The sequence below is a fragment of the Carcharodon carcharias genome, chromosome X (assembly GCF_017639515.1).
Source record: "Carcharodon carcharias isolate sCarCar2 chromosome X, sCarCar2.pri, whole genome shotgun sequence".
Classification (NCBI taxonomy): domain Eukaryota; kingdom Metazoa; phylum Chordata; class Chondrichthyes; order Lamniformes; family Lamnidae; genus Carcharodon; species Carcharodon carcharias.
The window spans coordinates 1,076,168-1,096,394 of NC_054507.1; the positions used below are offsets into that span (position 1 = coordinate 1,076,168).

The 20,227-nt window shown below is 46.6% G+C and overlaps 1 protein-coding gene across 2 annotated transcripts in view; it reads left to right on the top strand.

Annotated features, from left to right (window-relative positions):
• Positions 1-16,047: 16,047 nt before the first annotated feature.
• Positions 16,048-20,227, top strand: part of tfcp2 (transcription factor CP2) — a 100,442-nt gene continuing 96,262 nt past the window's right edge. For both annotated transcript variants that reach the window (XM_041180344.1, XM_041180345.1), the window contains exon 1: positions 16,048-16,363. In XM_041180344.1, the coding sequence (XP_041036278.1) occupies positions 16,242-16,363 (122 nt within the window). In that variant the 5' untranslated portion in view covers positions 16,048-16,241. The remainder of the gene's footprint in view (positions 16,364-20,227) is intronic.

Here is a 20,227-nt window from a genome sequence, read left to right on the forward strand (position 1 = left end):
CGGACACTTCCCTCCCTGTTTCCCCCCTCGTGTTCCCCCTTCCCCCTCACTGCCGTTCCGTACACTTCCCTCCCTGTTTCCCCCCTCGTGTTCCCCCTTCCCCCTCACTGCCGTTCCGTACACTTCCCTCCCTGTTTCCCCCCTCGTGTTCCCCCTTCCCCCTCACTGCCGTTCCGTACACTTCCCTCCCTGTTTCCCCCCTCGTGTTCCCCCTTCCCCCTCACTGCCGTTCCGTACACTTCCCTCCCTGTTTCCCCCCTCGTGTTCCCCCTTCCCCCTCACTGCCGTTCCGTACACTTCCCTCCCTGTTTCCCCCCTCGTGTTCCCCCTTCCCCCTCACTGCCGTTCCGTACACTTCCCTCCCTGTTTCCCCCCTCGTGTTCCCCCTTCCCCCTCACTGCCGTTCCGTACACTTCCCTCCCTGTTTCCCCCCTCGTGTTCCCCCTTCCCCCTCACTGCCGTTCCGTACACTTCCCTCCCTGTTTCCCCCCTCGTGTTCCCCCTTCCCCCTCACTGCCGTTCCGTACGCTTCCCTCCCTGTTTCCCCCCTCGTGTTCCCCCTTCCCCCTCACTGCCGTTCCGTACACTTCCCTCCCTGTTTCCCCCCTCGTGTTCCCCCTTCCCCCTCACTGCCGTTCCGTACACTTCCCTCCCTGTTTCCCCCCTCGTGTTCCCCCTTCCCCCTCACTGCCGTTCCGTACACTTCCCTCCCTGTTTCCCCCCTCGTGTTCCCCCCTTCCCCCTCACTGCCGTTCCGTACGCTTCCCTCCCTGTTTCCCCCCTCGTGTTCCCCCTTCCCCCTCACTGCCGTTCCGTACACTTCCCTCCCTGTTTCCCCCCTCGTGTTCCCCCTTCCCCCTCACTGCCGTTCCGTACACTTCCCTCCCTGTTTCCCCCCTCGTGTTCCCCCTTCCCCCTCACTGCCGTTCCGTACACTTCCCTCCCTGTTTCCCCCCTCGTGTTCCCCCTTCCCCCTCACTGCCGTTCCGTACACTTCCCTCCCTGTTTCCCCCCTCGTGTTCCCCCTTCCCCCTCACTGCCGTTCCGTACACTTCCCTCCCTGTTTCCCCCCTCGTGTTCCCCCTTCCCCCTCACTGCCGTTCCGTACACTTCCCTCCCTGTTTCCCCCCTCGTGTTCCCCCTTCCCCCTCACTGCCGTTCCGTACACTTCCCTCCCTGTTTCCCCCCTCGTGTTCCCCCTTCCCCCTCACTGCCGTTCCGTACGCTTCCCTCCCTGTTTCCCCCCTCGTGTTCCCCCTTCCCCCTCACTGCCGTTCCGTACACTTCCCTCCCTGTTTCCCCCCTCGTGTTCCCCCTTCCCCCTCACTGCCGTTCCGTACACTTCCCTCCCTGTTTCCCCCCTCGTGTTCCCCCTTCCCCCTCCCTGCCGTTCCGTACACTTCCCTCCCTGTTTCCCCCCTCGTGTTCCCCCTTCCCCCTCACTGCCGTTCCGTACACTTCCCTCCCTGTTTCCCCCCTCGTGTTCCCCCTTCCCCCTCACTGCCGTTCCGTACGCTTCCCTCCCTGTTTCCCCCCTCGTGTTCCCCCTTCCCCCTCACTGCCGTTCCGTACGCTTCCCTCCCTGTTTCCCCCCTCGTGTTCCCCCTTCCCCCTCACTGCCGTTCCGTACACTTCCCTCCCTGTTTCCCCCCTCGTGTTCCCCCTTCCCCCTCACTGCCGTTCCGTACACTTCCCTCCCTGTTTCCCCCCTCGTGTTCCCCCTTCCCCCTCACTGCCGTTCCGTACACTTCCCTCCCTGTTTCCCCCCTCGTGTTCCCCCTTCCCCCTCACTGCCGTTCCGTACACTTCCCTCCCTGTTTCCCCCCCTCGTGTTCCCCCTTCCCCCTCACTGCCGTTCCGTACACTTCCCTCCCTGTTTCCCCCCTCGTGTTCCCCCTTCCCCCTCACTGCCGTTCCGTACACTTCCCTCCCTGTTTCCCCCCTCGTGTTCCCCCTTCCCCCTCACTGCCGTTCCGTACACTTCCCTCCCTGTTTCCCCCCTCGTGTTCCCCCTTCCCCCTCACTGCCGTTCCGGACACTTCCCTCCCTGTTTCCCCCCTCGTGTTCCCCCTTCCCCCTCACTGCCGTTCCGGACACTTCCCTCCCTGTTTCCCCCCTCGTGTTCCCCCTTCCCCCTCACTGCCGTTCCGTACGCTTCCCTCCCTGTTTCCCCCCTCGTGTTCCCCCTTCCCCCTCACTGCCGTTCCGGACACTTCCCTCCCTGTTTCCCCCCTCGTGTTCCCCCTTCCCCCTCACTGCCGTTCCGTACACTTCCCTCCCTGTTTCCCCCCTCGTGTTCCCCCTTCCCCCTCACTGCCGTTCCGTACACTTCCCTCCCTGTTTCCCCCCTCGTGTTCCCCCTTCCCCCTCACTGCCGTTCCGTACACTTCCCTCCCTGTTTCCCCCCTCGTGTTCCCCCTTCCCCCTCACTGCCGTTCCGTACGCTTCCCTCCCTGTTTCCCCCCTCGTGTTCCCCCTTCCCCCTCACTGCCGTTCCGTACACTTCCCTCCCTGTTTCCCCCCTCGTGTTCCCCCTTCCCCCTCACTGCCGTTCCGTACACTTCCCTCCCTGTTTCCCCCCTCGTGTTCCCCCTTCCCCCTCACTGCCGTTCCGTACACTTCCCTCCCTGTTTCCCCCCTCGTGTTCCCCCTTCCCCCTCACTGCCGTTCCGTACACTTCCCTCCCTGTTTCCCCCCTCGTGTTCCCCCTTCCCCCTCACTGCCGTTCCGTACACTTCCCTCCCTGTTTCCCCCCTCGTGTTCCCCCTTCCCCCTCACTGCCGTTCCGTACACTTCCCTCCCTGTTTCATCCCTCGTGTTCATCAACCCCACCCTCACCTCACAGCCCACCCTCTGGTTGAACTTCCAGTCTCTGAAAGTGGACGTCTGCATGAGTACCAGAGCATAGAGGTGTTCCTCTGACTATATAGGCAAAGAATAGGAACAGACCACCCTACGGTCCATCAGAGTGTTGCTCTATGGGCAGAATTTTGCCCTCGTCGGCTGGGCTCAGCGGAGGCGAATGAGAGCTGTAGGGAAGCCGATGCCACCCGCGAGCGGGCCGCAACCACAATTTCACGCACTCACCTCGAAGCTATGAGCGATGTGAATTCCCACCTTTGCACACCACCCCTATTCAAATGGGTTAGACGCTGTGTTTTCCGCTGGCGTGACACAAGATTGGAAGGCCTGACATGATTCTAGCGAGCAATTTATTATGACGCAGCTGATGGAAATGGCTGAGTTGCTCAAATTCCAAAGGGAAACTTGTAACAACTGTCTTTGTATGTATGCAATTTGTATGTTTCGAGGTGTAGGTGTTGAATTCAGTAGTGATAAGACCACTGAGTCTCAAGAGGTTTTTTTTATAAAACTAAATTAAACATTTATTAATACAAGAAAGACTGTAAGCACATACATATGTCTGCAAAATTATTATTATAATAACTACAAAAATCCCCTAATTAATCTGACTCTCAGTTACACCCCCGGTAAGGCAACAGTAAAACTCAGCAAAACAGACACCTGGCAGAGCACCCCCTGGACAGTCACATTTAAAATGAGTTTCTTTCAGCTCTGGGTCCTTGCAGACAGATTTTAGGTGAACAGGCTGGAGGCTTCTCACACTTGTTGGATCTTAAAATGCTTCTACCTTACACACAATTTCCTTTCTCCTTTATACATATCTTTCTCTTTGAATGTAAATTTTCCACCATCACTAGGCTTTTAATTTTACCTCTTCCAACAATGACATCCTTTGATTCCACCAATCTTATTAGTAAGCTGAAAAAAAAATAAACACATTGCTCAGCATCTTCTAGCTAGGTGCAAGATTTCACCCATTCTTTTGAATACTTTATTTAAAAATGCAAACTGCCCCCTTGATACCTATGTTTGCAAACTTCCCTCTGTTTATCTAATTACCATTTCAAACCTACTTCTTTCTAAACATCAAAGCCTCTAGACCAACTGGCTTTAATCCATTACAGACACACATATATAGACACAGTCACCACTAAACTCTAGTTAAAAAAAATACTTTCCAATAACATTTTGACATTAATCTCATCATGACACAGCTGTTTTAATGAGCATTCGTGACATGTTAATGAACACAAATGGAATTCATGCCACTAGTCGGCGGGAGAACCAACCTGCCATAAACCCACCATCAGGAGAATTGCAACCTGTTTTTACACTGGTGGATTTCCAACATTTTGCCTGCCACTGGATTCTCTGCTTCGGCCCCTCATGAAACCCACCATGGGTGGGATAGAAAAATTCTGCCCAAAGTAACTGTTTAGTTTCTCCCCCATTTCCCTGTTCTCCATTGTAAATTCTCCTGTCCGCACCTGTAATGAGCCCACGTTTGTCCCAGCTAATCTTTTCCTTTTCACATACCTAAAGAAGCTGTTAAAGTCTGCTTTCACGTACTTTGCTAGTTTGTATTCATGTTCTATTTTCCTTTTCTTTCCCAGTTTCTTGGTCCTCCTCAGCTGGGTTCTAAATTGCTTCCATACCTCAGACTTACCACTTTTTCAGTCACATCCTTTGATCTAATGCAATCTTTAACTTCTTTTGTTAACCACAATTGATTCACCTTTCCCTTTGGGTGTTTTTGCCTTCGAGGAATGTATATTTGTTGTAGACCATGTAATCTTTCTTTAAATCCTAACCATTGCCTGTCTACTGTCAAATCTTTTTGTGTATTTTCCCAATCCACCATAGCCAACTTGCCCCTCATAGCCTCATAATTTTCTTTCTTCGGATTTAAGATCCTAGCTTCAGAATGATCTATATCACATTCAAACTTAATGTGAAATTCTGCCATATTATGGTCGCTATTTCCAAAAGGATACTTTACAGCAAGGTCTTTCTCATTAAACAGCACTAAGTCCAAAATAGCCCAATCCCTAGTTGGCTTCTATCGGTAGATAAAAAGAAAAGATTAGCAAAGACAGGTGTGGGCCCATTACACACAGAGACAGGATGATTTATAATGGGGAATAAGGAAATGGCAGGGAAACTAGACAAATACTGTGTCTTTCTTCACAGAGGAAGATACAAAAAACCTCCCAGTAATACTAGAGAACCAAGGGATTAGCAAGAATGAGGAACTGAAAGAAATTAGTATTATTAAAAAAGTACCACTGGAGAAATTAATGGGACTGAAAGTTGCTAAATCCTCTGGACCTGATGATCTACATCCCAGAGAGTTGAACGAGCTGGCTGGAGAGATAACGGATACATTGGTGGTCATTGTTTAGGTTTTGAAATGTAACCAGTCTGATTGACATCTCTAGCTTTCCATAGTCATGTGACTGTGCCTCTGGGGGCCGATATCTTAAGACCAGTTCAATAAAGGCTCCCACTGAGTACACACTGAAGATGTACAGTTTTTCTTATACATGAAACATGGTGTCAGAAGTGAAAAAAATAGATTTTTGAACCCTGCAAAAGGATTAGAGAAGACACTCAGAACTCAGGAACACAGGTTCAAAGCTGCAAAAAAAACTGCTGAAAAATACAAAGGGAAACAGACAAAGGCTGCAAGTGATACAGCTCAGAAAGGCACAAAGCTGCTGAAAAAGAACAAAAGAAAAGTACACAATATGCACAGCAGCAAGTGAAATTACTGGCTGCAGAGAGAAAGGACAAAGGAAATACAGAGGCTGCAAGTAACTTACTGAGTGAGATAAAGGACCGCAGTAAATTTCCAATCCCATCTCCAGCCCAGTTGAAAAATGATGCATGGAAAAGCTTTTTTTTTCACTCACAATGGCAAAACTATGAGATTGCAATAGTATTAATGAACAAGCCTGAACCGATAAGAGTAGCCATGCTGTTAACACTGCTACATTGTGTATACCTCTCTAAATCAAACCGATGAGCCAAGAAAAAAGACGACAGAGATTCTGAGAGCCTTGAATGCACATTTCAAACCCCAAGTGAACGTTACATATGAACACTATGTATTCAACACTAGAGTTCAGAGTGAAATCGAGACCATTGAACGGTACATCACAGCAGTAACACGGCTAGCAGAATCATGTGAATTCGGACAGCTAAAAGATGATCTGATTAAAGATAGATTGGTCTTAGGTGTGAAACACCCCTCGGTGAGCGCAAGTCTACTGAAAGATGAAAAACTGATGCTAAAGAAAGTGATAGACGTGTGTCAAAATGCAGAAGTTGTGAAACATCAGCTAGAGCATATGTATGGCAGACCAGATCAGGAGATACATTACGCTGAGGGATAGTCCAGAAGCACTCACAGGTAAAGGGCAGGATGCAAATGCTGTGGAAGACAGCATGCACCGGAGAAGAAGAATTGCCTAGCATGGGGAAAGCAGTGTTTTAACTGCAAGAAGCCAAATTATTTTGCACATGTGCTTGGCCAGAAAGAAGCAAAACAATATATAAATGATATATAGATGGCCACTGCAGAGATAGCAGCAGACAAGCCTGGTGAAGAACTATACACTATACAACAGGTATAGGAGATTATAGGAGACAAATGGTTTGTGACTGTTACTTTCCCTCTGTGATCATCATTGTATCAGCTAATAAGATGAGTCAGATAGATATGGGGAGGTCATATAACATCATGACCTTCATGGACCTGTGCAAAGTGCCTCAACATGGCAATCCAAAAATGAAGCCCTCGAAAGTAAGGTTGAGGCTATATGATGACACAATACTCGTACTGAGAGGACAAATTAACCTGAGAGCCCAATGCAATGGCAAGAAGGAAGATCTGGAGTTCCAGATCATTGATGGGATGTACCAGCCACTTATCTCAGCTGAAGCAAGTCTAAAGCTTGGCTGGTAACCCTGACGTGCCAACAGAGGGTAACAAAAAGCCCCACAGAAAGGGCAGAAGGACACCCCAGAGAGGGAGACAATATTCAAGTAAACTACAAGATGGTTGCTGGCCACAACAGTGCAATGAAATGCATGAGCCAAAGGTAAGTGTTCTACAGGAAAATGTTCACATCAGAGCAGAACTGGAGGAGTTGAAGGGCAAGATTCCAGCTGAGTCTATACCTTTGAAAACGCATGATAAACTGAAGCCTTCAATGAACCAAACAGTGCAAGACTCAACCAAACAAATTTCAGGGACAACACAAAGGGACCAGGGGGACAGAATGACCCACAGTTCCACCGTTGGCAACTCAAAACAGGAGTTCAGAAAACTCAATCAGATATACTGGCACAACCACAGGCAAATCTCAACAACTAGCGAAGCTGTCCCTTCACACCACAGGCGGTCAGGGAGATAGGATCTCACCAGCTGTACTGAGTACAGAACTACCATCAATCCCAGAGGTCCATGAGTCCCCTACAACAGCAATGGAATAACAACAGTCACCAAGGCAACAAGGGCTACGGGAACAACACTCTCCAGACAAGGAACATCACCCTGATGTATAGCCAATGGCAACACGCACATGGACCATGAACTGACCAGTAGAACAAACAGTTGTAAACGCATGAGGATAGTGGGTGTGTAGTGGGTAACGGGCTTGTGCATGCAAATGCGTATTTTTGTTTGCTAGGAAAAAGCGGATGTTTGTATCTTAGTTCAATATGAAAGGGAGGGACATTTGGGTTTTGAATGTAACCAGTCTGACTGACACCTCTGGCTTTCTGTAGTCATGTGACTATGCCATGAAGCTGCCTCTGGGGGCTGACATCTTAAGATCAGTTCAATAAAGGCTCTCATTGAGTACACAGGGAAGAAGTGCAGCTGTCCTTATGCATGAAAATTCTACAGATTCTGGAATGGTTCCTACAGATTGGAAGGTAGCAAATATAACCTCACTGTTTAAGAAAGGAGGGAGAGAGAAAATGAGGAATGACAAACCTGTTAGCCTGACATCAGTAGGAGGGGAAATGCTAGAATCTATTATAAAGGATGTGATAACTGAAAACTTAGAAAATAATGATCTGACTGGGCAGAGTCAACACAGGTTTATGAAAGGAAAATCATGTTTGACAAACCTGTTGGAGTTTTTTGAGGATGTAACTAGCAGAACAGATAAGGGGGAACCAGTGGATGTGGTGTACTTGGATTTTCAGAAGGCTTTCGATAAGTCCCATCCAGGAGTTCAGTAAACAAAATTAGAGCACATGGGTAATATGCTGGCATGGATTGAGAATTAGTTAACAGACAGAAAACAGTAGGAATAAATGGGTCATTCTCTGGTTGGCAGGTGGTGACTAGTTGGGGGGGTACTGCAGGGATCAGTGCTTGGGGCCCAGCTATTCACAATCTATATCGGTGATTTGGATGTGGAGATCAAATATAACATTTCCAAGTTTGCTGACAACCCAAGGTGGGAATGTGAGTTGTGAGGAGGATGTAAGGAGGCTCCAAGGGGAGTTAGGCTAAGTGAATGGGCAAGAACATGGCAGATGGAACATAATGTGGATAAGTGTGAGGTTATCCTCTTTGACAGGAGCAACAGAGATGCAGAGTATTTCTTAAATGGTGAGAGATTGGGAAGTGCTGATGTCCAAAGGGACCTGGGTGTCCTTGTACATAAGTCACTCAAAGCTAACACGCAGGTGCAGCAAGCAATTAGGAAGGCAAGTGGTATGTTGGTCTTTATTACAAGAATTTTTGAGAACTGGAGTAAAGATGTCTTGCTGCAGTTGTATAGAGCAGGTGAGACCTCACCTGGAGAATTGTGTACAGTTTTGGTCTCCTTATCTAAGGAAGGATATACTTGACATAGAGGGTGTGCAACAGGGATTCACTAGGCTGATCCCTGGGATGGTGGGATTGTTTTTTGAGGAGACTGGGTCTGTATTCTCTAGAGTTGAGAAAAGTGAGAGGTGACCTCATTGAAACTTAGAAAACTCTAACAGGGTGTGACAGGGTAGTTGTGGATAGGATGTTTCCCTGGCTGGTGAGTCTAGAACCAGGGGACACAGTCTCAGAATAAGGGCCAGGCCATTTAGGACTGAGATGAGGAGGAATTTCTTCACTCAGAGGGTGGTGAATCTTTGGAATTCTCTACCCCAGAGGGTTGTGGAAGCTCAGTCATTGAGTATGTTCAAGACAGAAATTGATAGATTTTGGGATATTAAAGACACCAAAGGATAGGGGGATAGTGCAGGAGAGTGGTGTTGAGGGAGATGATCAGCCATGATCGAATTGAATGGCAGAGCAGGCCCGAGGGGCTGAATGGCCTATTCCTGCTCCTGTTTCCTATGTTCATTGACATCACCCAGCTCCTTCCCTGAAGGATGGATAGTAAGAGTTTCTTTTGATCTTTAAATAAGAGTAAACAAAGTGAGCGTTGGTCCTATAGAAAGCGAGTCTGGGGAATGTTATGTGTAGTTTGGTAGGTCTCATGAAGAGGTTCTGAGTCTTGTACAGTTTAACAGTAAGTGTTAATTAACTACTCAAAGCTATGTACATAGATAAGGTATAAGGTCTAAGCTAGGGGCTATTCCCATGCTTGCTTCTGCACACGTCTCCGTCCAGTGCTAATTTTGGGTAATGTGTTCCTTTAATCATAGTGTGAGAGGTCCTGTATCCAGTCCCACATTAACCCTTTCTATGTCAGACCCTTATAGTACGCCAAACAAAAACAAAAATAGCTGGATAAACTCAACAGGTCTGACAGCATCTGCGGAGAGGAACACAGTTAACGTTTCGAGTCTGTATGACTCTTCGTCAGAACTGAAGAAAAATAGAAATGAGGTGAAATATAAGCTGGTTGAGGGAGGTGGGACAGGTAAAGCTGGTTAGAGGGCCAGTGATAGATGGAGGCAAAGAAGAGATTGCCAAAGATGTCATAGACACAAGGACAAAGAGGTGTTGACGGTGGTGATATTAGCTAAGGAATGTGCTAATGGTAACATTAAAGGTAGAAAGCAGGACGAGCAAGATACAGATAGCCCTAGTGGGGTTGGGGTGGGGGGGAAGGGATCAAAATGGGCTAAAAGGTGGAGATGAAGCAATGGATGGAAATACATTTAAAAATAATGGAGAAAAAAAATATATTAAAAAAATATATAAATTATTAGAAACGGGGGGATCAGAAAGTGGATGGGGATGGAGGAGAGAGTTCATGATCTAAAATTGTTGAACTCAATATTCAGTCCAGAAGGCTGTAAAGTTCCTAGTCGGAAGATGAGGTGTTGTTCCTCCAGTTTGCGTTGAGCTTCACTGGAACAATGCAGCAAGCCAAGGACAGATATGTGGGCATGAGAGCAGGGTGGAGTGTTGAAATGGCAAGCGACAGGGAGGTCTGGGTCATGCTTGCGGACAGACCGCAGGTGTTCTGCAAAGAGGTCACCCAGTCTGCGTTTGGGCTCTCCAGTGTAGAGGAAACCGCATTGGGAGCAGCAAATGCAGTAGACTAAATTGAGGGAAATGCAAGTGAAATGCTGCTTCACTTGAAAGGAGTGTTTGGGCCCTTGGATGGTGAGGAGGGGGTAAGTAAAGGGGCAGGTGTTGCACCTTCTGTGGTTGCATGGGAGGGGGTTGAGGTGTAGTGGGTGATAGAGGAGTGGACCGGGGTGACCCTGAGGGAACGATCCCTGCGGAATGCCGCTGGGGGGGTGAAGGGAAGATGTATTACTACACCTCACCCCAAGTCTTTATCCAACATATTTACATTACGCCTATTACCTCTGCTCTCCTCTCTCAAGTCTCTGCGTTTACAGATTCAGGTGGTCTGGAAGCTTAATAATTCTTCCAGATCTTGTCTTTACAACAGTTGGAGGCGTGATAGACTCTGTTGTACTGGGTAAACCTTGATGAATAAGAGGTTGTTTTGAATGTGTCGTTCTGGTGTTTGTCACCGTCTTCTTGAATTTCTCTCCAACGTGTAGTGGGAGGATCACATCGAGAGATGAGAAGGCTCCTCCTGTTCCTCTTGACTCGACTTTCTGGAGTACTGACAAAGTATTACTGGTCATCATCTCTCTGGACAATAACACCCTCTCTATCAAGGTTCTTAATCCACACTCCTTGTGTAAGTGTGGTAGGTATCTGATGCGGTACCTTTAGTGGTTGGTGGAAGCCTGCTCCTGTCTATAGGACTGCTCTCTGTCCTGGATGTTTTGGCAACCTTTGGCTGCCAACCCTGATATTAGTTTCTTTGGCAGGATTGGGAGTTGTGTTTGGAGTTTTCTGCCCATCAGGAGTTCAGATGGGGCTAAGCCACACTGTAGTGGGGTGGACCTGTAGGTCAACAGTGCTGTTGGGAAGTTGTTGTTCTTCCATTATTTTGCTGTGGAACAAAACATCATCCATATGGTAGATGACACACTCTGAGCCTTGCAAAATGACTGGCATCATGCATTGAAAGGTTTCCGGTGCGGAGGTGATTCTGAATGGTAAGTGGTTGAAGTAGAATCTGCCAAAGAGGGTGATGAATGTGGTCAGCAATCTGGACTTTTTGTCTAGTGGAAGTTGCCAAAAGCCGCTGTTAGCATCAAACTTTGAAAACACCATGCTTTTAGAGAGTTTGGTCAAGTTGTCGTCCACCAAGGACATTGGGTAGACTTCTCTCACCACGGCTTTATTGAGCTGTGTCAGGTCAACGCAGATACACATGGACCTGTTTGGCTTTGGGACTGGGACCATCCTGGAACACCATTCGGTTGGCTGAGTGATTGGGAGGGTGATGCCTATTCTTGTTATCTCATCCAGCTGTTGCTGCACTTGCTTCATGAATGGCTGGGATATTTTTTGGGGTGTGAGCAGGCTCACGGGCTGAACATCCCCCTCAGTGTAGTCCTGTATGTGGTCCTCGGTTGTCCCAGTCTGGTAAAGAGTTTTGGGAAGTCCTTTTTTAAATTTGGAATAGGCCCTTGCTGGTTGACCTCATTAATTTTCTGTAGGAAGTTGAGGTCAACACAGGCTTTTTGGCTTAAAAGGGAACATTCTTGCTTGTGGACCATGGGCAGAGTCTCTCGGATTCTTTTGTCTTTGTCCCTGAGCGTCACCTGCAGAGTACCTTTCACTGGGAGGTGGATGCCGCCTGCTCTGTATAGCTGGGTTGTGGGTGGCATCAGCCATTGGCTCACCAGCCACGGCTCTCTGTCCAATACGGCTGGAACACCGCCTCCCGTCTCCAAATTAAAGTTTGTGAGATGACCATTAACCACGATGTCCGCATTCCAGAACGAAAATCCCTGATCTTTGACCTCACTGAAGCAGCGTGGTTGTGTGTCCTCTTGGTGTGCTGTCTCGACCTTGTGAATCCTCTTGGGATCTTCTGTGTTCCTGGTTGTGTTAGCTTTGTATAGCTTTCTGAAGTGTCTGATGTCGTTGTAATTCAAACACTGCACTGAGACTGCCAGATGTTAAATGTGCCTGTGGATCACTGGGCTCCACACACTGGCATGGTCACCCACCCTCTAGTGTTCGGTTAGGGTATTGCTACCCTGGGTCTGGAGTGTCCCAGCTCCTGACCCTTTGAGCCTGCTGCACCATTGAATAAGATCATGGCAGATCTGATTGTGGCATCAACTCAACTGTCCTGCCTGTCCCCCATAACCCTTGAATCTCTTGTTGATCAAAAATCTGTCAAACTCAGTCTTGAATACTTTCAGTGAACCAGCCTCCATTGCTCCCTGGGGTACAGAATTCCAAAGATTAACAACACTCTGAGAGAAGAAATTGTTCCTCATTTCCATCTTAAATGGAAGGTCCCTTATTATTTGAAGCATAAAATGTTTTAATAAGATCTTCTTCCATTCTTCTAAACTCTAATGGGTCTAGGCCCAACTTGCTCAACCTTTCCTCATAAAAATCAGGATAAGTTGTTTCCATTGGCAGAAAGGTCAGTAACTAGAGTGCACAGATTTAGAAAATTGGCAAAAGAACCATAGGGGCGATGAGAAGAATTGTTTTACTCAGTGAGTTCTTGTGATCTGGAACATGCTGCCTGAAAGGGCAGTTGAAGCTGATTCAATAATGACTTTTAAAAGGGAGTTAGACAAATATTTGAAAAGAAAAATATTGCAGGTCTAGGGGAAATGGTAGGGGAGTGGAATTAATTGGATAGCCCTTTCAAAGGGCCAAATGGCCTCATTCTGTGCTGTATTTTGTATGATCGTGTAACTGCAAGTCTTTAAGAAATGGTCCCTCGTTGGATTTTGAGTCCTTAACCAAGCTAGCTTTTCCTGTGCTTAATTTTAATTCTTTCATGGGATGTGAGCGTCGCTGGCTGAGCCAGCATTTATTGCCCATCCCTAATTGCCCTTGAGAAGGTGGTGGTGAGGTGTCTTCTTGAACCGCTGCAGTCCATGTGGTGTAGGTACACCCACAGTGCTGTTAGGGAGAGGGTTCCAGGATTTTGACCCAGCAACAGTGAAGGAACGGCGATATATTTCCAAGTCAGGATGGTGAGTGACTTGGAGAGGAACTTGTAGGTGGTGGTGTTTCCATGCATCTGCTGCCTTTGTCATTCTAGATGGCAGTGGTCGTGGGTTTGGAAGGTGCTGTCGAAGGAGCCTTGGCGAGTTCCTGCAGTGCATCTTGTAGATGGTACACACTGCTGCTACTGTGCATCAGTGGTGGAGGGGGTGAATGTTTGTGGATGTGGTGCCAATCAAGCAGGTTGCTTTGTCCTGGATGGTGTCGAGCTTCTTGAGTGTTGTTGGAGCTGCACTCGTTCAGGCAAGTGGGGAGTATTCCATCACACTCCTGACTTGTGCCTTGTAGATGGTGGACAGGCTTTGGGGAGTCAGGAGGTGAGTTACTCGCTGCAGGATTCCCAGCCTCTGACCTGCTCTTGTAGCCACAGTATTTATGTGGCTAGTCCAGTTCAGTTTCTGATCAATGATAATCCCCAGGATGTTGATAGTGGGGGATTCAGTGATGATGATGCCATTAAATGTCAAGGGGCAATGGTTAGATTCTCTCTTTTTCAAGATGGTCATTGCCTGGCACTTGGTGTCAATGTTACTTGCCACTTGTCAGCCCAAGCTTGGATGTTGTCCAAGTCTTTCTGCATATGGACACGGACTGCTTCAGTATCTGAGGAGTTGTGAATGGTGCTGAACATTGTGCAATCATCAGTGACCATCCCCACTCCTGACCTTATGATGGAAGGAAGGTCATTGATGAAGCAGCTGAAGATGGTTGGGCCTAGGACACTACCTTGAGGAACTCCTGCAGTGATGTCCTGGAGCTGAGATGATTGACCTCCAACAACCACAACCATCTTCCTTTGTGCTAGGTATGACTCCAACCATGGAGAGGGTTCTCCAATTCCCAGTTTTGCCAGGGCTCCTTGATTTCGCACAGTCAAAAGCTGCCTTGTTGTTAAGGGCAACTGTCCTCACCACTTGAGTTCAGCTCTTTTGTGCATGTTTGGATCAAGGTTGCAATGAGGTCAGAAGCTGAGTGGTCCTGGTAGAACCCAAACCGAGTGTCAGTGAGCAGATTATTGCTGTGTAAGTACCACTCGATAGCACCGTTGATGACAGCTTCCATCACTTTACTGATGATCGAGAGCAGACTGATGGGGCAGTAATTAGCCAGGCTGGATTTGTCCTGTTATTTGCGGACAGGACATACTTGGGCAATTTTCCACATTTTTTGGTAGATGCCTGTGAAAAGGCTTGTAGGCCGGATGGCCTCCTTGTGCTGTAATGACTCCATGACTCTAAAACATATTTTGAAAATTGCCATTTATATTGTGAAATTCAACATTTAGCCAATGTAAATGTTTACTGTGTGCAACCTGGAAGGAATGTTAGCGGTTCCACATCACTACTCAGGGTATGTCCGCTGTTTTCCGGCTTCTTTTACTCCACCTTAGTTCCGGGAAAACTGTGCACTTATACAAGCAGTATTCACCTTTACAGGACATTGGGAATTGCTTCACAGCCAACGAATTATCTTTGAAAAAAACAAAAAAACTGCGGATGCTGGAAATCCAAAACAAAAACAAAAACAGAATTACCTGGAAAAACTCAGCAGGTCTGGCAGCATCGGTGGAGAAGAAAAGAGTTGACGTTTTGAGTCCTTATGACCCTTCAACAGGACCCTGTCGAAGGGTCATGAGGACTCGAAACGTCAACTCAATTACCTTTGAAGTCTAGTCACTGTTTTTGTTGGGAAATGTGATAGCTAATTTGCACACAGCAAGATCCCATAAACGATCATAAAATGAATTTGCCCTAATTGAAATAGTGTCACAGGATCTTTTCTGCACACCTGGACATTCGGACAAGGTCTCAGTTTCATGCCCCATCTGAAAGCTGGGCATCTCTGACCACTTCTCCCTTCGGTTCATCCAGTGTTGTAGCTGTCCACCAGCCGTAGTGAATTCCATATCTTGCCACTAACTAAAATGTCTGCACGACTATGCTAGACTTGAAAGTTTCCTGCAGACCTGCGTTGATTTTCCTGCAGAAAGATTTTTGAAACCGGTTTTTGTCTGTCTGTGTTCGCATCCAGAGCGAATGTGTACTTTTTGAGCAGGTGGCGAGGATGTTTTATGAGTTACTGGGGATGTTTCCCAAGGTCTTTGGGTCTTTTGTGCACAAAAGCAGAGTATGCCTCCGTTTTTGGTGGGCTATTGTTGAGCAGAATTTGGTGGCGGGTTTTGGGGCTGGAAGATGCAGCAGTGAGGAGAGGTGCTGCTGCTGCCCAGACTGCCCTGCTTGGCTTGACAGGTGAAGCGCAGTCACTTGGGAAAGATAGCAGTGCGAATTCGCCAACGTGGAAGTGAAGCCGAGCGAGCGGTGAACACATTATGGCAAAAACGGGGGCGAAGAGGATTCTGCGAGTCTGTGTGTTTTTCACCCTCTTGTTGTCGCCCGTCGCCCGCCATGGAGCCCAATTGTGGAATTTAAAAAAAAACAATCCTTTTCTTGCGCGTCATATTATCTTGCTCGCGGAGAATAAGGCCCGCCCTCTCGTGCACGGTGATAGGTAGACCTATACGATACATCACAAAGAGTATGGATTCCAGATTGCGATTGGTTACCGGAGCCTGATTGACGAGCGCAGCCGCCAATCGGAGTGAGGTGCCTGTCGGAGCCCTCCCAGCGGCGCCATCTTTGATGGGTTGGATATGGCGCGAGGAGTGTGAGCTGGAGAAAGCGGCTGTTCCTTGGTCGTTTTGCAGCCTCCCTGATCGGCCCTTTCACTCACTCACTGTCCCGCACTGGGAAAACGGGCATTGTTCTGAGCGTTTCCTCATCCTGAGGAGCGCAGCTTCTTTCCAACCTGCATTGTTGGCCTTTTATTGAGTGCGGCCATGGCCTGGGCGCTGAAGATGCCGATGCCGGATGAGGTGATTGAATCTGGGCTGGTGCAGGATTTCGATGCCAGTTTGTCTGGAATCGGCCAGGAACTGGGGGCAGGAGCCTACAGTATGAGGTATTTGTTCTGGATACACACGTGTTTAAAAAAAACATTGTTCAAAAATAACAAGTGTAGAAGGTGGTTGTGAGCCGTTTTCCATTGATAGTAACCTGGATTTACGCAGGTAGAAGGGCCTATCCATGTTCACCAACTGTAAACCCAGAGAGTCATAGAGTCTACAGCACAGGAAAAGGCCCTTCGGCCCATCGATTCTGTGCCAGTCAAACAAGTACCTAACTATTCTAATCCCATTTTCCAGCATTAGGACCATAGCCTTTGCTTTCTAATAATTCTACATTGTGCATGATCAAGAATGAACATCAAGCTGTCTGTTAGTAAAAAAGGACAGCTAATCATTTATGACAAAAACAAAAACAAAAAACTGCGGATGCTGGAAATTCTGATCATGTATGACACACTACTTAACATTTTGGATTTCATTGCTTTTACAATAAAATGTTAAGTAGTACCTCATAAATGATCAGCTGTCCTTTTTTACTAACAGGCCGCCATGACATCGCAAGTGCACATCCAAATACTTCTGAAATGTTGTGAGGGTTTTTGTCTCCACCAGTCTTTCAGGCAATGAAATGGTAAAACACATAACCTACATGCAACATATGTCTACTTCAGACGGACCTTGCATGTTGGTAATGTGCACTGCCTTTAAACATTGATGACTTGTATTCAGTTACTATTCCACCCCCATCCCTTGTGAAATTACAAACCAGGTTACTGCTCTGCACTGAGTTTGCTGATCTTGGCCAGAGTTGCAGTCTTGAGTGCAGTAATTCAATTGGTATCAGTGGACCCTGGGCTAGGGAGGGTTGTGGATGCTCCAGAGCATTATCCAGTGACCTTTGTTGAAGAAAAAAATTGTTTGTGGGTTATGACAGTATGGACATTATTTCGTTGTAATCTACTGTTCAGGCTTTAAGAATTAACACTTTTGGGGGGGGGGGGAGGTTGATAGTGTTGGAAACTTGATGCTGACCACAAAGCTAATACAAGTGGCTATGTTATGAGAGAGAGGCAAATTTCACTCATTCAATAGATTTAAATAGCTTTGAAACAATGGACTCAAACCACCACTATCTCACCACCATCTTTCCCGACCCTCTCACTGCCTCTGTACTATCATACAGTTTGTCCAGCACAATGTACTGCATGAACAGAATGCCATCAATTAAATATTTGGAAGACTGAAGCCATTGTCCTCTGCCTTGCCACCAAACTCCGTTCTCTAACTATTAGCTCCATTCCTCTCCCCGACAGCTGTCTGAGAGTCACCTAGCCTGTTCGCAACCTTGGTGTTATATTTGCCCCTGAGAAGAGATTCCGACTACATAGTCAAGCTATCACTAAGACTGCCTATTTGCACCTCTGTAATGTTATCTGAATCTACCCCTGTCTCAGCTCATCTGCTGAAACTCTCATCCTTGCCTTCGTTTCCTCTAGGCTTGACTATTCCAACTCACTGCTGGCTGCTCTCCCACATTCTGCCCTCTGGAAACTTGTGGTTATCCAAAATTCTGCTGTGCATGTCCTAACTCACACCAAGTCCCGTTCTCCTATCGCCTCTCTAATCGCTGAGCTACACTGGCTCCTGGTTAAGCAACGTCTTGATTTTAAAATTCTCATCCTTGTTTTCAAACCCCTCTGTGGTCTCTCCCCTCCATACTTCAGTAATCTCCTCCAACCCACGACCCTCTGAGATATCTGTGCTCATTTAATTCTGGCTCCTAGAGCTCCTCGATTTTAATCTAACCCCTCAAGGCGAGGCGGTAGCATAGTGGTATTGTCACCGACTACTATTCCAGAGATAAAAATCTGGAATTAAAAGCCTGATGGCGACCATTAAACCATTGCCGAATGTCGTAAAAACCCATCTGGTTCACTAATGTCCTTTAGGGAAGGAAATCTGCCATCCTTACCTGGTCTGGCCTACACGTGGCTCCAGACCCACAGCAACGTGGTTAACTCTTAAATGTCCTCTGAACAAGGGCATTTAAGGATGGGCACTGAATGCTGGCTGAGCCAGCAATGCCCACATCCCATGGATGAATGATTAAAAAAGAATTGCTCCACCCCTGGCAGCCATACTTTCAGCTACCTGGCCCCCAAGCTCTGGAATTCCACCATTTAAGTCTTGCTCCTTAAAACTTTCTTCTGCTTTACTATCTCCTTTCGTGGCTTGATATTAGGTTTTGTTTGATAATACTCCTGTGAAGTGCTTTGGGGTGTTTTATTATATTAAAGTTGCTATATAAATGCAGGTTGTTGTTCTGAACATTACAGTAAAATTAATTTTGGTGCCTTGGATTTCAGCCTGCTGTTTTTCCAATTGCAATAGTCTTAGCCTGGCAGGAGAGTGTGTGAATTTCATGTTTTCCTTTATAGCTTGGGTTTCCATTTTTCAAAGTACAAATTGTCTGCTTATTTTGAATTTAGTGCTTTTGTTTATACATCTGGTCTCTTACCCTGATATTCAAGTAATGAGATTATTACACTATTTAAGGTTTAGCAAAGTACTTCAGCTAACCTACTATTTGGTACAGCATACAATTTATTGTAGATGTGGTTAGTTACAATGCTGGGAATAATCCCAGTGTTTTTTTTAATCAAGCATTCACCAGTTTAAACTGAGGCATTATGAATGGTTTTTCTTATCTAACTCCTTTTCTCACTCCAAATGCTTTCTGTATTTTCCTCAAATCGTTTCATGCAGAAGCTTACTATTCCTTTAGGCTTGCTATTCATATATTAAAATTAACTTGTGTGGAGATTGATTCATGTGCTGCAGTCGTAAAATGCCCTGTAGGGAAGAGAAGCTCTTAAATGTGCATTCAACTACGTAAACCAGAAGTTGTCTGAGTGAATGGGCCTCTGTCTCTGTTGAAACAAAATATATTGGGTTTGGCAAGGTGCTAGTGCAGCTGCCTCTTGACTTGTTTCTTGTGCAACAGTCCCAAAGTGTTGGATTTGCTAATCCCCAAAGACACTTTCTGCCCTGGAGGTGCTGCCAGTTGTGCGATCCGTGAGCCTGTGACACAAGCTAAACCCAACATAATGACAAGCATGAAGGACAATAATCTTTGAGAGTCTGTGCAAGAAGATGCATAAACAAATAATCAAAGACTGCTTTCCTGTCTTAGTAATTGTTATATTTAGTTTTTCCTCTCGAGTTGTAGGCAAAAAACTGCTGGTGAGTCTGCAATATATGATTTGTAAATAAATAACATATTCCATGATGGTGCCAGTGAATAAAAATGAAGAAAATATTGATTTAACATCCTTAATCTATTGTTTGCTTTCTATCTGAAGATACCCTTTAGCTGCCACTTCTTCTGTTTGGTTATGTAAGGAATAGCTGATTCACTAGCGGTAGTGAAGCAAATAGTAACAAATCATTTACTTTGATATGGTAACTTTTGTATGTTTCATTTTTGTTAGAGTGGTACTTTCCCAACAGAGTAGTGATCTTTTGATGGTGACAGAAACTCGACATGGCTGTATAACTGTGAGGAAGTAGGTTAGAGAAGATTCATCTTTGTGAAAGCAAATGCTGTAGATCTGTCCAACACTAGTTCTTCTTTCCCAACAGGGAAGGGTCAACAGTTCGTGAGATTTGACCTTCCAGATCATCTGATACTTTGCTATATTGCTTGACTATTTTTTTAGTTGTTGAGAGAACCACACTGATGGAGAAATCCATTGTAACACTTGGAGGTACTTAAGTGAGTTAAATAGGGCAGGTTATCTGTTTTGAGTGGGGGAGAAGAGGACAGGAGGAGGAAAATTCTGTTTAATACACTCACCACATTGCCAGTGTGGCTGTTCCCACTTGTACTAACACCTAAATATTTTATATTCAGTCAG